The sequence below is a fragment of the Tiliqua scincoides genome, chromosome 3 (genome assembly GCF_035046505.1).
Source record: "Tiliqua scincoides isolate rTilSci1 chromosome 3, rTilSci1.hap2, whole genome shotgun sequence".
Lineage (NCBI taxonomy): Eukaryota > Metazoa > Chordata > Lepidosauria > Squamata > Scincidae > Tiliqua > Tiliqua scincoides.
The window spans coordinates 130,709,515-130,723,834 of record NC_089823.1 but is presented as its reverse complement, the minus strand read 5'-3'; the positions used below and the strand labels follow the sequence as shown (position 1 = coordinate 130,723,834).

At 48.7% G+C, this 14,320-nt stretch overlaps 1 protein-coding gene across 1 annotated transcript in view; it reads left to right on the top strand.

Annotated features, from left to right (window-relative positions):
• Positions 1–407: 407 nt before the first annotated feature.
• Positions 408–14,320, top strand: part of DRGX (dorsal root ganglia homeobox) — a 29,156-nt gene continuing 15,243 nt past the window's right edge. The window contains exons 1-4 of the mRNA XM_066622427.1: positions 408–441; positions 4,938–5,035; positions 5,656–5,757; positions 12,905–13,077. Of these exons, the coding sequence (XP_066478524.1) occupies positions 408–441; positions 4,938–5,035; positions 5,656–5,757; positions 12,905–13,077 (407 nt within the window). The remainder of the gene's footprint in view (positions 442–4,937; positions 5,036–5,655; positions 5,758–12,904; positions 13,078–14,320) is intronic.

Here is a 14,320-nt window from a genome sequence, read left to right as displayed (position 1 = left end):
CTTTGCTCCGGGTAAGGACATTTTGCCTTGCAGCCCCATCCTCTGCATGCCTGCTCAGAAGTAAGTCCCATTCTAGTCAGTGGGGCTTACTCCCAGGAAGTGTGGGTAGGATTGTAGCCTTAGAGCCCGATCCTCTGCATACCTATTCAGAAGTCAGTCCCATTACAGTCAATGAGGTTTACTCCCAGGAAAGTGCGCATAGGATTGCACCCTTGGTCTGATGTAAACAAGCGTCGATTGTGGAGGGGGGGGGGAGGGCTTGTGCAGCTGCCATGGCTTCATGCAGTGGTTTTAGGCAAGCATCTCTCTCTCTGTCTGTCTCTCTGTGTTTCTCCCGCAGCTGGACCAGCACCGAGCACCGTCTCTTCCGCCTCGAATCGCGCTCCCCCCCTCCCCGGCTCACCACCATGTTTTACTTCCACTGCCCCCCGCAGCTCGAGGGTGAGTGTTTTATTGTACTGGACCCCCAAACCGTAAGTAGGACCGGCAACTTTCCGGGAGGCAGTGGCAGGGAAGAAGGGCTTGGAGCCGGGCAGAGAGGAGGGAGGGGGGCTCACCGCGAAGCTTCCTAAAGCCAGCCTGCAAAATCGAACCGACCGACGGAAAGCTCCAGCTCCTCTTGACCGCGGAAACCCCCAGCCAGGCAGCCCTGGGAGTTTCCCTAGGAGCGGAGGGTGCATTGGTTTTGCGTTGAAATAGCCTTGGTGGGGTTGCTCTGTGTGTGTGTGTGTGTGTGTATGTGTGTGTGTTTGCGCGCTTCCCAGCAACATTTTGCCACCTGCCTCCCTTCTGTGGCTTGCAGAGCCGCGGGCGATGGGGCGGGCGATGGGGCGCTGGGGGGGGGGGAATTGCTCTCTGCTCTCCCAGCAGCACAGATGTTCATGTTCCGCCGCTAATCGGGATGCTTTCAGGAGGTGGGGGCGCCGCCCCCTCTTGCCCGGGGCCAGCATAAATCTTTCATACCGTTTTAGAAACAGGAGTGGAAATGAGTTGGGGGAGGCAGAAAGGGAAGGGGAGAGGTCAGTGGAGGGACTGGGAAGCGTCCTGCGGGCTCCAGGAGCCCCGATTTCGGCCGTCGAGCTGGGCGTCCTCCGGGCTGGTCAGTTTCAGAAAGTTTCCTGTCAATCGCAAAGCGAATGAACGCAAAGCGGGCCAGGGGAGTAAGCGCCCCCGATGAAGACGGGGATGCCCACAAGCTGCGACCGAGCGCTCCTGTAAAGCAGATTTCTCGAGGGAACCAGACCCGAAACCAAGGAAGTGGATTTAAGCCTGCTCTGGGCTGAGCAGCCCCCCTCGGGGCCAACCCTCTAGTAGGGGGGACGGACGGGAGAGAGACTTCTCGGGGGGCTTCTTCTACTGAATCTCCCCTTGGCTTCTTTCCCAACACCAGCAGTCAGACCCTCAGTTTGTCCGAAGGTCTTCGGGCAGAAAGTCTGCTCTTCCAGACCTTGATCCTGCTCGAAGCCTGGTTAGGGATGGTCAAGGGCTTGCCTGATCAGACTGGCCGGGTGGTGGGCCCCGTCTGTAAGCAGTCAAGCGGACAAACGCCCTGGCAAAAGCCACCCATTTTCCTTTGAAGTAAATCCCCTTGATGGGGTGCTTTTTTCACGCGACTCACTTGCGGAGAACTTGGATTTAATCGTCCCATCCACAAGATGCAGCGCGATCCTGACGCCTCGACGGATTCAGGAGGACGGACTTCTTTGCCCTGCCAGGAACACGCGTGGCTCGGGGTTGCTCTCGACCCCGTAACGAAATCCGAATGAACTGAGCAGAAGATCCGGCGTTCTCTGGGTCTCGGAAGGCTCCTGGCGAGGAGGCCGCCTTCCTTCCCTGGAACGGGCTCCTGCTGGTTGCCGTCCAGTCGAGGCTGTTCCTACTCAGGAACTCGGCGCAAATTGGTTGTGGTTTGTGCAATTTGAGTTGTTGTTGTTGTTGCTGCAATCCACGGATCGAATTCGGACGGTGCTTGCGGGGACAGCCCAGAGCCACAGTCAGGTGTTCCCAAGGATCCCCCCCCCCCAATTCGGTTATAGGAGAAAAAGCCCATATAGGCAAGAGGCAGAAAGGGAGGGAGGGAGGCCTTAACTTTGTTGATAGTCTTGAATATGTTTATGGGAAAATTAGTTCCCATATGTCCCATAGTCTTGAATATGTTTATGGGAAAATTAGTTCATATAGGATCTATATTAGTTCATATAGATCAAACTGGCTTGTAGTCAGGATTCTAGAGGTGGGTAAGCGACTATTTTTTCAGGGTGGGCAATTATGTCTGGTATATAATGGTGTGCAAAATGAAAGGACAAGTATGGAGAAACATCAAAGACCCGTAAGGGTGGGCAACACCAAAGACCAGCAACCTGCTGACTCAGGGGGGGCGATGCCCATCCTGGCCCCCCTTTAACTACGGCCCTGGAGCCAGTGAAATGACTGATGTTTACAAGCGGGTTTAGGAGGCTGGCAGAAATCGGGTTTGAATGGAAATCTTTCGGCTGTACTGTGGACTGTGGCTGGGACCGGGAGGGTGCAATAGACCGAGCAGGAGGGTGCGATTGAATCCTTTGCGGGTGTGGAATCCTTTGCCACTGGGGAGCCACGGACCGAAAAACGGGGGCCAGCGCATCCATCTCTCTCCCGACGAATTTCGAACAGAATCAGACTCTCTCCCAAGATCCGAGCGCCGTCTTTGCTGGGCCCAGATCGAAAGGCAGAGGCATGGACCGACCCGCCCCCCTTCATCTAAAAACAGCCACCAGCAACACGCAAGGAACGGGGTGCCTCTCTAGGACAGAGGACTAAACCCCAATCCTAGCCATGTCTGCTCATGGCTCATGATAATCAATGGGATTTACTCCCAGGAAAGTGTGCCTAGGATGGTAGCCTCAGAGCCCGATCCTATGTGTGTCTACTCAGAAGTAAGCCCCTTTATAGTCAATGGGGTTTACTCCCAGGAAAGTGTGCATAGGATTGTAGCCTATAGTTGTTCAGATGATGTCTTAGTGAATCCAGGCTCCGAAGGCCAAGAACGTGGGCGCCCACCACCCACACCCGGGGCCATGCTGTGACCGTCCAGTCTGCCTGCTCCAGAAGCCCCCCCCCCCCAAACATCTCTTTCAGGGCTTTGGTCGTGTAACCATCAGGAGGGTCGCGTGTCGGAGGTTTGCAATGGATGGCATCCCGTGATGGAACTCTGGGCTCGGTGATGGGCCTGAAGGTCCAGGAACGTGTGTGGGGCTGGCTGTGGACCCGAAGCCTCCCCCTGCCTTGCCCTGACCACTATGGCTTCTTTCCGGGCTCCTGGCCTGACTTGGAACAACTAGACGCATCCCTGGGAGAGGCCACCAGCTTCATGCACAGCCCTGCGCATTTGGGGGTTCGCGTTCCCCTTAAGAACATGCTCCTGCAATCCTAGTCACACTTTTCTGGGAGTCAACCCCATTGAACATAATGTGGTTTTCTTCTGAGTAGACACGCATAGGACCGGGCTCAAAGGCTGCGATCCTCACCCGCAGCGAGCGCCTCCAGAAGACTCGCTAGCTTTGCTCGTGGCCTCTGGTCTGGTCATTCCCTTCCACGGGCCAAACCAGGGGGCGAGGCGAGGGGGCTGCGATCTCCCCTGACATGGCAATTGAAGAGCTACAGGCGTGTTTCTGGGGCCAGAAAGAAGAACCAAAGGTGTGTGTTGCGAACCCCAAACTCTTTGGGAGAGATTTAAGGAGGGATTCCCCCCCCCCAAGTGGTGCTTAAAAAAAATCCTTCTCGCGCTACCAGATGACCCCTTCCAAGCGGCTGTCTTGAACTTGACGGTCCAAGTTTGGTTGCTTAGGAGGGTGACCAGATCCAGTGGAGGACAGGGCGCCTATACCTTTAACCACTGTTTAAGGGCATTTGGGTATGTGCAACTAAATAAGGAAGGGTTTGAAAAGCTGCACCTGCCCAGATTCCCTCTTCTATGCAATGGTTAAAGGCATAGGCACCCTGTCCTCCGCTGCATTTGCTCACCTTAGGAGGTCCTGATGGTGGTGGCAGGACAGGGAAGTAGGATCGAGATGGAGTCACCCATCGGGACGTGGCTCAGGCCAGGGAAAGGCTGGGAGATGCCCAGGGCAACTTTCCCTGCTTTACTTCCGATTTCACAGCAGTCTGTAGCGGGGAAAGTCTTGGGAATACAAGATGCGGAGACCGGGATCTCCCCCCCTCCCCCCCCCCCGAGAAAAAGTCCATTATTAGAAGGAGGTGTTTGAAGGGGGGGGGGGGGGACAGCGGGTGCTGAAAGGGTTAAGACAGCGAGTGCTGAAACCTCGCCCGCTCGCCCTCCGCTATAGTGGCTGCCTTTCAGGGCCAAGTGTAGCACAATCCTCTGCGTGTTTACTCAGTAATAAACCCCATGGATTTGAATAGGACACGTAGGAATTGGCAGCCCCGGTGTCACGTGTAGTTGGGCTCGTGAGAACCTGTTCGGCTCTGAGAAGTAAACCTCATGAATGGGTCGCAGAGAAATTTGCAGCCCCGATGTCACGTGTAGTTGGGCTCATGAGAACATCAGAAGGGTCTCCTTCTGTTTGGGGGCACCCCAATTTGTAGATCTTTCTGCCAGGGGAGCAGCCAGTGAAAGTGTAGGAGAATTGAAGTACCCAAAGTAATACGGAGTGACTTCATATTAACCAGAGCCAAGTCCAGTCCCCCCTCTCTCTCCCGCGACGAGGGTGGGGTTTGACCGAGAAAGGAAGATCGCTGGGGAAGGGGCTCTACCCCCTGGCTCTTGCCAGCCCCAGGAGGTGGCCCTGGGCTGCCGACTCTGCGGAGGTGGCATCAGGGCTGTGGTTTCCGGCCACAATCCGATGCATGTCTACTCAGAGGTAAATCCTATTGCGTTCAATAGGGCTTACTCCCAGGAAAGGGTGGATAGGTTTGTAGCCTCTATCTCCCCGCTACAGGTGCCACGCCTTTCGGAGGTCCTTCCACGGCGGACTTCGACGACGGCTTCCTACGCCGAAAGCAGCGACGGAACCGGACCACCTTCACCTTGCAGCAGGTACCCCAGACACGGAGGCGCACCGACTCGCCTCCCCCCCCCCCGCCCCGGCCACCTTGATCCTGAGCTGATTTGGCTTAAAGTCAATCCCTACACGCTGGAGCGGGTCGTGTGAACGCCCAATCCTATGCATGTCTACTCAGAAGTCCCATTACAGTCAATGGGGTTTATTCCCAGGAAAGTTTGATAGGATTGTAGTCTGTTTCAGGAGCCACAGTCAGACCTCTTTTTCCGAAGGCCTGGCCAGGCAAGCCTGGGGGAAAAGCAGAATCCGGACGGGTTGAAGAAAGAGGCCAGCCTGGCCTACACCGCTGGGGGGGGGGGGCTGTCTTTGGTTGGAGATCTGGGACCAACTTCCAGCCCCAAGACCATTCCTCCCAGCTCAGATCTGTCCCTCACAAAGGGGCCAATCCTATCCAACTTTCTAGCACTGATGTAGCCCTGCCAACGGGGGCATGCGCTGCATCCTGTGGTGGGGAAGCAGTCAGGGAGGCCTGCTCAAAGTATGGGAACATTTATTTTCTTACCTTGGGGCTGTATCAGTGCTGAAAAGTTGGATAGGATTGAGCCCTAACCCTTCAGTTCCACCCATCTCTGACTCGGCCTTGTTTTTCCACTAGCTGGAAGCCCTGGAGGCTGTTTTCGCTCAAACCCACTACCCAGATGTCTTCACCAGGGAAGAGTTGGCCATGAAGATCAACCTCACCGAAGCCCGGGTGCAGGTAAACCTCCAGGCTGGGGCAGTCAGGAGCCACATCCCTACCAGAGCCAAAACTTTTTTTTTTCCCCTTTCTTTTTGACATCATCCAATTCGCCCAGTGCTGGGAGGAGGACCCATTTGCACATTTGGCCAAAGAAAGCAAATGAAGCCGATCTGTCATTTTCATGATGCACTTTAATAACATCAACATAATGTGGAATATTAGATTAGGTTGATTAATCGGTCATTCATAATTAACCAGTGATAATGTTCTACACTAATTTGTCCGCGTCTCTAAGGTACTAAATTACATCAATGCACATCCATTTCCTTGCATTGGAGGGGGAAAGGGGAAAAAAAAAAGGCAAGAAGGAGGGAGTGGGGAAGGGTGGGGTGCTGGCAGAGATGATGTGACTCTCTCAGCTTCTACAAAGGCTGTCTGGTGAAACTGACTCAGGAGAATCTCCTGCCCAAGACCAGCCCTGTTGAAAATGAATGGAAATGCCACTTTCGCCACTTCTGTCGCATTCAGTGATTTGAAATTGAGTCTGGTCAATTTCAGCCACTGGCATTAGTGTGAGCAGGGTTGTCAGTTTACAGGACACTTTCCAGGTACCATCCTTGAATTTGTAACTTTCCTTCAGGAAGGCCTCTAGCATTCTTCTGTACAGCCTGGCATCAGGAAAAACATCCAGGCAGTATTCTCTCCAGTTGTCCAGCATTGGAAGCCAAGTGTTTCTGACTTTCTCATGTAATGGCCAGTGACCACAAAGGCACTGAACTGAGGGACAAAAGTTTGGGTGCTTGCAATTTATTCTGAAGTTAATACATTAAAATGGTTTAATAAATACCTTGATATGTATTGGACTCCTTGTAGTTAGGGAGGGGAAACCAATGATGGCTGTTTTTAAGGTGCGCTTTGGTACAGAGTACACTTAACTCCCCCCTGCAAACAATTATGTCTAGAGACCTAAACACATGAGATATCAAGAAAAAGTTCCATTAGTATCAACAGGACCTTGCCTTTCAAGCAGCTTGAAGGACAAATTATGTGATGTTAAATACGTACTGTAGTTTGACCTGCTTTTTATTTTAGCATAAATACCAGCTACAGGGGTGATCAGGATCAGGGTATGTAGTGCTTTCCCTTCATGCTGTGAAAATTGTCTCTTGACTGCTATTTTCCTCTGAGCAAATATCATGTTCTGTTATATGCTATTCTTATGCAGAAATAATTTCCATTGTTTAGGGTGGGTTTCTTGTAGAACAAACACATAAAGGAAATGGCACCCTTTTTAAACAAGTAGTGCTAGAGAAGAGGGTAGAGAGTGGGATCTCCAAGCCTCATCCCCTCCTTCTGATTTTTCTCAAATTATGCCCCCCATGTAGTAATCTACAGCAGTATCTAAGGGTTCTTCCATTCCAAAAGGCAGGACCCCCCCCCCTATGTAATTGGAACCCTGTGAATTAGATTGCAGTTCTGTACATACTTACTTGAACTGCGTGGATGACATTTCAGGACTTTTGATGTGGCCTCCTAAGCAGAATTTTCTTTCTTGGCAGCTTCTCCAATGTGCACAAGCAGCACCAGGGAGGGGCACACAGTTGTATTCCAATTGATTGAGTTGGGGCCAATACTCCTGCACCCTAGTTCACTTTCCTAAAGGCACAGAGCTAGCATAACCCATTCATAATGCAGTCATAAATAAAACTGGATGGAAATTAAAAAACAGATTGCCAGGGTTCCCTAGCTCAGGCTTTCTCATTCTCAGAAAGGATACCCATGGGCAGGGAGAAAGAGGGTGGTGGCAGTTGAAGTGTTTCTCAACCAGTGGTACAGGTGCCACCAGTGGTACTCAAGGTGGTGTCTGGTGGTACTTGCAGAGAGACCAGAACATGACACAACAAACAGGGGTAGGAGGCTCAGCTCAGCAGGTAGAGCTCCAAAGCATGCTTTTTCACACTCAAAAATGCCCTACTGTCTGCCCTGAGCCTCTTACCCATGTTTGTCACATTGTCTCCCAACCAGAAGTAACTGGTGATGATGTCACTGCCAGTTATTTCTGGTGGTATTTTGAACAGGTGGACCAAGTGAAGTGGTATGGTGGAGGACAAATGTTGAGAAACACTGGTGTAGTGGGAAATTTTGAGCCAGGAGCTTTTTAGTTACTCCCAGATAGCCATGCCCCACTAACAGCCCAATCCTATGCACACTTTCCTGGGAGTAAACCCCACCAACTCCAATGGGACTTACTTCTGCATAGGATTGGACTCTAAACCACCACAACAAACATCAACTTTACATTTCTTTATTACAATGTTTTCTTCTCCTTACTTATTTTTGTTTTGAAATGTATTGAGCTTCATCCTTACATGAAGTATTTTTTTTTTTCCAAACTCTTGCAGTGGATAATGGTAGTTTAAAACAAATGTATAAAAACTGAAAGGTGGGTTAAAAAATAGCCCAATTAAATGTAAAATATGTATTAGATTTCAATCCTATGCATGTTGACTCTGGTTCCACTTACTTCTGCTGTCTATATCTCTTGATGCATCTTAAATAAGCCCCCACACTCTCCCTGGAGAGACATTAGACTCCCCCCTTTCCAACCATCTGCCCCACCCACCCATCCATCCACATCTTCCCTCTCTCCCTCCATCTGAGGCTGGGTACACTTATGAATATTCCCCTAGGCCAGTGCTTCTCAAACTGTGGGTTGGGAACCCACTAGGTGGGTCACGAGCCAATTTCAGGTGGGTCCCCATTCATTTCAATATTTTATTTTTAATATATTAGGCTTGATGCTACCATGGTATGTGACTGCATTTGGGGAAATGTTACAGACCTGTTCTTTTTATGTCTATTCTTTTAACAATGATAGTAAGTATGGGTAGGACTGCAGCCCGGGATTGTTAAAAATTTCCCTGCTTGATGATGTAACTTCTGGTCATGACATCACTTCTGGAGGGCGGGGGTCCTGACAGATTCTCATTCTAAAAAGTGGGTCCCGGTGCTAAATGTGTGAGAAGCACTGCCCTAGGGAACTTTCTTAGGTTGCCTTCTACTGAGCCTGATGCTCCTTCTCAGTTCAGATCCCTTGGAAAATCATTTCCATGTCTGCTGATGATGTCAGTGTGCCTACTGTAGTTGACAACCCAGCCCCCTGCCCCCCTTCAGTGACTTTATAGAAGGACTTTCCGCAGAGCAGGTCTGTGAAATTAAGAGAAATGTTATGAGAAAACAAAGGGTAGAGGTGAGGATCTGGGGGGGGGGGGAAGGATCTCAGGAACTGCATTCCTTAGGGCAGTGGTTCTTGAACTTTTCCAGCTTGCACCTCCCCTGATCCTTGTAGCCATTCGCCACGGCTCCCCATTACAACACCTCACCTCAGTTACCCCCAAAATGGGGGTGAAGGTGTTATAATTATACACTAGAAACAAAAAAACAGCTGCCAGCACTCTGAGGCTGCAATCCTAACCACACTTACCTGAGAGTAAGCCCCAATGAACAAAACAGGACTTACTTCTGAGTAGACCTGGTTAGGATTGTGCCCTGAGTTTGTTAGCAGCACACCTGAAGGGTTTTGGAAAGGGGGGGAAGAAGTGATGAATTTGCTGGGAGAGGGGAAGACTTTGTTTTGTGTGCATCTGCTAATTGCAAACTGAGACCTAGAGACTGTTTGGCTGGAATCCTAACCCCACTTTCCTGGGAGTAAGTCCCATTGAACACAATAGGACTTACTTCTGAATAGACCTAGCTAGGATTGTGCCTTTTGTCTTACAATAGCAGCCAACAGAGTACCCCCCCCCCCCAAGGAGATGGCTGAAAAGATATTGGGATTTTTATTTTTAATCAATTTTTGGAGACAAAGCCATCAAGAGTGGCTTTTTTTCTTTTTTGAGGGGGAAGGAAAAAGAGAAAGGTGAAGATCCTGGGTTAAGCTGACACAGACCCCATGCCTACGTAGGTCTATTCAGATGTAAACCCCAGTTTGAGTCAATGGGGCTTACTCCCAGGAAAGTGTGGAAAGGATTGCAGCCACATACAGCAAGATTACAACTCACCCCAAAGCTGATGGGGGCTGCTCACAAACATACACCCAGCATGCAGATGCCACCCCTGTTTCCCCCAGGCAAGACGGAGGGATGTAGGCTGGGGCATTTGGACACCCCCTCCCCACTGAGAGCAGGCTGGCTCCCTCCCTTGCAGCTGAGCTGCAAACTCTGCCCTCCCAGTTTGAAGCCTCTTCTCCACTCCTCCAGCCTCGACCAATCCCAGGATGCCCAGGGCGAGGGGCACACTGGGAAATGTAGTCCTTGGGGCAAGGTTGCACATGGAGAGAGCGCCATGATGAGATGTGGCACCTCTGCCTGCCTGCCCAGCCAGCTTTCTCTCCCACCTCCCCCCAGCATGTTTCACAGCCCTCCCAGCATTGTGCTGCCCCACCCACCTGGTTCACAGCTGCAGAAAAGCAGCAAGTCATCAGGCAGCATGTGCAGCTGAGCAGCCCAGCCTCTCTCCCCAGATGCCTGACGATGCCCCTGGAGGCTAGCCACACCTCACCAGGGAGCCGGGACACACAGATTGAATACCTCAGCCTTAGGGTGTAATTTTTTTAAAGAGCTTTGTTGATGATGAGAATGCAATTGGCAGGAGCATAACACTCTTGTGGCAACTACAGTATAGTTTCAGAAACTGCTACATGAAAAGCCAACAGAGATCCTCGGAAGGAGTGCTTTTAGTACGACTTTCATAAACAAGCAGCCATTTTTAATGTCCATCCTACTTCCGTCTATAAATTCTCTTTGTGAGAACAGTGTGTTAAGGGCTTATTACTACCAGTTCATGCAAATAACCCTCAGTGGCATCGGCACCAAATAGCTACAGAGACAGAGGGAGGGAGGGAGGGAGAGACTCTGCTAAGCAATAGCCAGCCCTTCTCTCAGCTTGCACGTGTTATTTATGGGGCTTTTCCTGCCTGCTGTTTCTGTCTTCTTTTTATGTAGGTGCTTGGGGTTAAGACTATGCAGAGATCTAATTGTAGGAAATATAATAGCATGCCTTTTCTTCCCCAGGGTCATGTTAGTATCTCTTAAAACCCAATGGCTAAAGAGAGATAATGGAATTCACTGCAGTAAATTGGGGATTGTAAACAAATTATTTCTTCTATAATCAGATTATGCAACCCTGATTATTAAATCTGAACATGAATCATTGGTCATATGCAGGGAAATTAAACTGATTATTATTATTTGGACATTCAAATCTCCTTTTTGCCAGTACATTGGAGGTGATGGCTTGGGGTTCTCCCTCCCGCCCTTAAAATGCCATTTTAGCAATTGGTGCCTAAAGACTGCGCTGCAAATTGAGATAAATGGAACAATTATTGGGCATTCAGAAGTGGAAGATCATAACTTCTCCCTGAAAGGTGCAAGGGCGAGATAGGGGTGGTGACAATTAGAGTGTTTAGCCTTGTTGTGGGCTATTATGAAGGCAGACAATAGATGCCAGGGTTGGCTTTCATGCCGGGACATGGGGAAACAGCAGAGGGGAGCCATGTTTACATTTCTGCCCCCTTGCTCATTCAAATATGATTAATGTGCTGGAAAGCCACGTCTTAATCGAAGATGATGTTGTCAAACAAAAACTAAATAGGGAAATAAACGACTTCATCAGGCTCTTTCCTCAGAAGCCGGCAACTGTCATTGCAAAGTCATTAAAATATGATAATGAAAAATAGCTCAATTAAATGTTGTTATAGCTGTGACCTTCATTCAATTAAGACACAAGGAAGTGTCTGCAATTGGCTTTGCATTTAACTCTCCTAAATTTAGAATGCAGATAAAATCATTATGCCGCCTTTGCTGATACATGCAATTAAAAGCGCGCGAAATAAAAATGGAGTGATAACAAACAACAATGCACAGCAACATTGTAATCGTCTTTTAAATGGTGTTTGTTTCCTCTGCGCTAGCTCAGAATGCCATCATTTCTATAAGCATAATTGCATCCAGATCCACAACCTGGTTAAACCCAAGTTGAGCTGGGCAATCCGGTCATATCCTTATTGTCCCCAGTCAGACTGAATCGACTTAAATCCAAGTTCTTTGTCATAACTGGATTGTGGATGGACTTGTCACAGCCCAATTTGCTTGCAATATATTTGAACAGAAGCCTTTGGATTTTAGCCCCCAGATCCCACTGATGTATGGGGAACTGGATTTGGTTCACTCCAAATGCAGTATGGCTTCAGACGGAGCTGCCCAGATCATTGTCCTCTGTGTATTCAACATGGAGTCATAGGATGAAACAGAGAATCCGGGCAGTTGCCAAAAGCAGGAAGAATCTTTCTGCACCAGCTAGTTGTAGAAATGGATTTCATTCCTGCCCACTTACAGAAAAATATGAGACAGAAATAGGCAAAAAAAATAAAAAAAAAATAGGTAGAGTTTTCCCCTCTCCAAAATTCAGTTTATCTATGAGTTGGGCAGAAGTTGATGGATCAATGACACTGCTGTGGGACCAGGAGTTGGATTTGATAACATTTTGCTCCCTCAACTAATGAGCTATCTTTTCCTTTCAGAACTTTGGTTCATTTAGCCCAGCAATGCGTACTCCAACTGACAGTTGAGAAAGCTAGCTTTGAGTAACTGAGTTACATTATGTACTCGGTCTGCATCAGCAGCCTCCTTGTGTGAGGCACATACAGTAAGGAAAAAGCCCAAAACCTCTTTAAGCTTCATCTGTGAAAATTCTTTTTTATTATTTTTGGGCTCTGTGATTTTGTAGTGATACAGACTGTTAGACCTACATTCATGGCAGAAATGTAAACATCTGCCTATGCTTTTCATTAAAAAAAATTTTTTTTTTTTTTTTGCTAAATGCTCAAGTATGTGCTCATGGCTCAAAAAAGTGAACGTGAAGGATCATAGGGAACTAGGAATGGAATGTACAATATACCTATTTCAGGTGCGTCAACAAGTAAAGTTCTCAAACTGGCGCAAATATTTCTTTTGGTTTCCATATGTAGAAGATGGTGCCCTTTTACAGTCTTTGCAATGGCTGTAGGACTGTCTCATCAAATCCAAGGTGATGAATAGGAAATGCAGGCAAGTGAAGATAGCTTGATACCCAATCAAACCTGCCGTCTTGCTTATTCCTGATCCAGGTCTGGTTCCAGAACAGAAGGGCTAAATGGAGAAAAACAGAGAGAGGTACTTCTGATCAGGAAGGGCCAAAGGAGACCATGACTGAAGTGACACCCCCAGGAAGGAATTTAAACTCCCCTTCTCCTGTTGACCAAACCAGGAATAAGAAGGAGAGTCTGGAGATTCAACAGAGGTAAGGTTGCATTCTACAGCTCCTTCTGCTGAATCTAATGTGTGTTTAGCAATGTGCTAGAAGCTGTACAGAACTTTGAGTAAACATTGGGGGATTCCACTCCAAATACTTACAGACCACTATCTCATTCCTAAGCATATTATCTGGAAGTGAATAGACTTCCACCTCATGTCTTGGCATCATGTCAGACTGATGGTACAATGCTTGGTGGGGGAGAAGACAGGATAGCAAAGAGGAAGGTCTGAGGTGGCAGAAATCCAGGCCATCCAGACAAAGTGGTAGGGCTCATAAGGAAGGAAAGGCTCTGGTTGAGATGCTCATAGACTGTTCTAGGTATCAGGCAGCCTGGCAGGAGAAGATGGAGAGAAAAGGTGGGGGGACAAAATAGAAGGTGAGCTTGCATGGAATAGATGTAACAAGAGGAGAAATAAGGACAGAGAAAAGAAGAACTTTGGCAAGGATAGTGGTGGTGATGATTGTAGCATCCTCAAAAATGAGAGGGGAAGAAAAGGCACGTCACTGTCGTATATGGCTTACAGCTGTGATTCCCAAACTTACCAGGATCATGGAGCCCCCACAGACTCTTCTTCCTGACTCAGCTTGGCACCACCATCTTGGATCTCAGCACCCAAATCTTGTGAGATCTCACAAAATCCAAGATGGTGACACCTGGGAGAGCTGGTAGGAGGGTGCCACTGTGAGTGTGCTGTGGTCCCATAAGGCACCATGGTTCAATGTTTGGGAACCACTGGATTACAAACTGAAAATAGACAGAAAGGAGGTAAAAAAGGAAGGGGAGGGATTAGGGAAGTAGCTAGACTGGGGAAAACAGATGCAAAGAACCTTAACTACATGGGTTTGCTGCAACAAGAAGTTCAAAGAGTTTTGCAACACCGGTAAGATTAACAGATTTATTGCAGCATAAGCTTTCATGGTCAGAGACCACTTTGTCAGATGCATAAATTGTCCTCTTCAGTGGCAGGCTTACACACACATGCGCACAGTCTCTTGGTACAGAGAAAAACTGTGAACATTGGAGCCAAAAGACAATGAAATGCAAGAGGCAGCAGAAGTCTTACAAAGCCTAAATGTACAAGTATAAGAACAGAAACCAATTCACAAAATCAGTGAGTGAATTGGATCTTGTGAGCAACTCTGTAGTGATGGTGAGTGAATTTTTCAGCATTCTGTTGTTGAAAGTGGAACCTGCATTGTCTCCCTACTCCCTAACAGCTTGGAACAG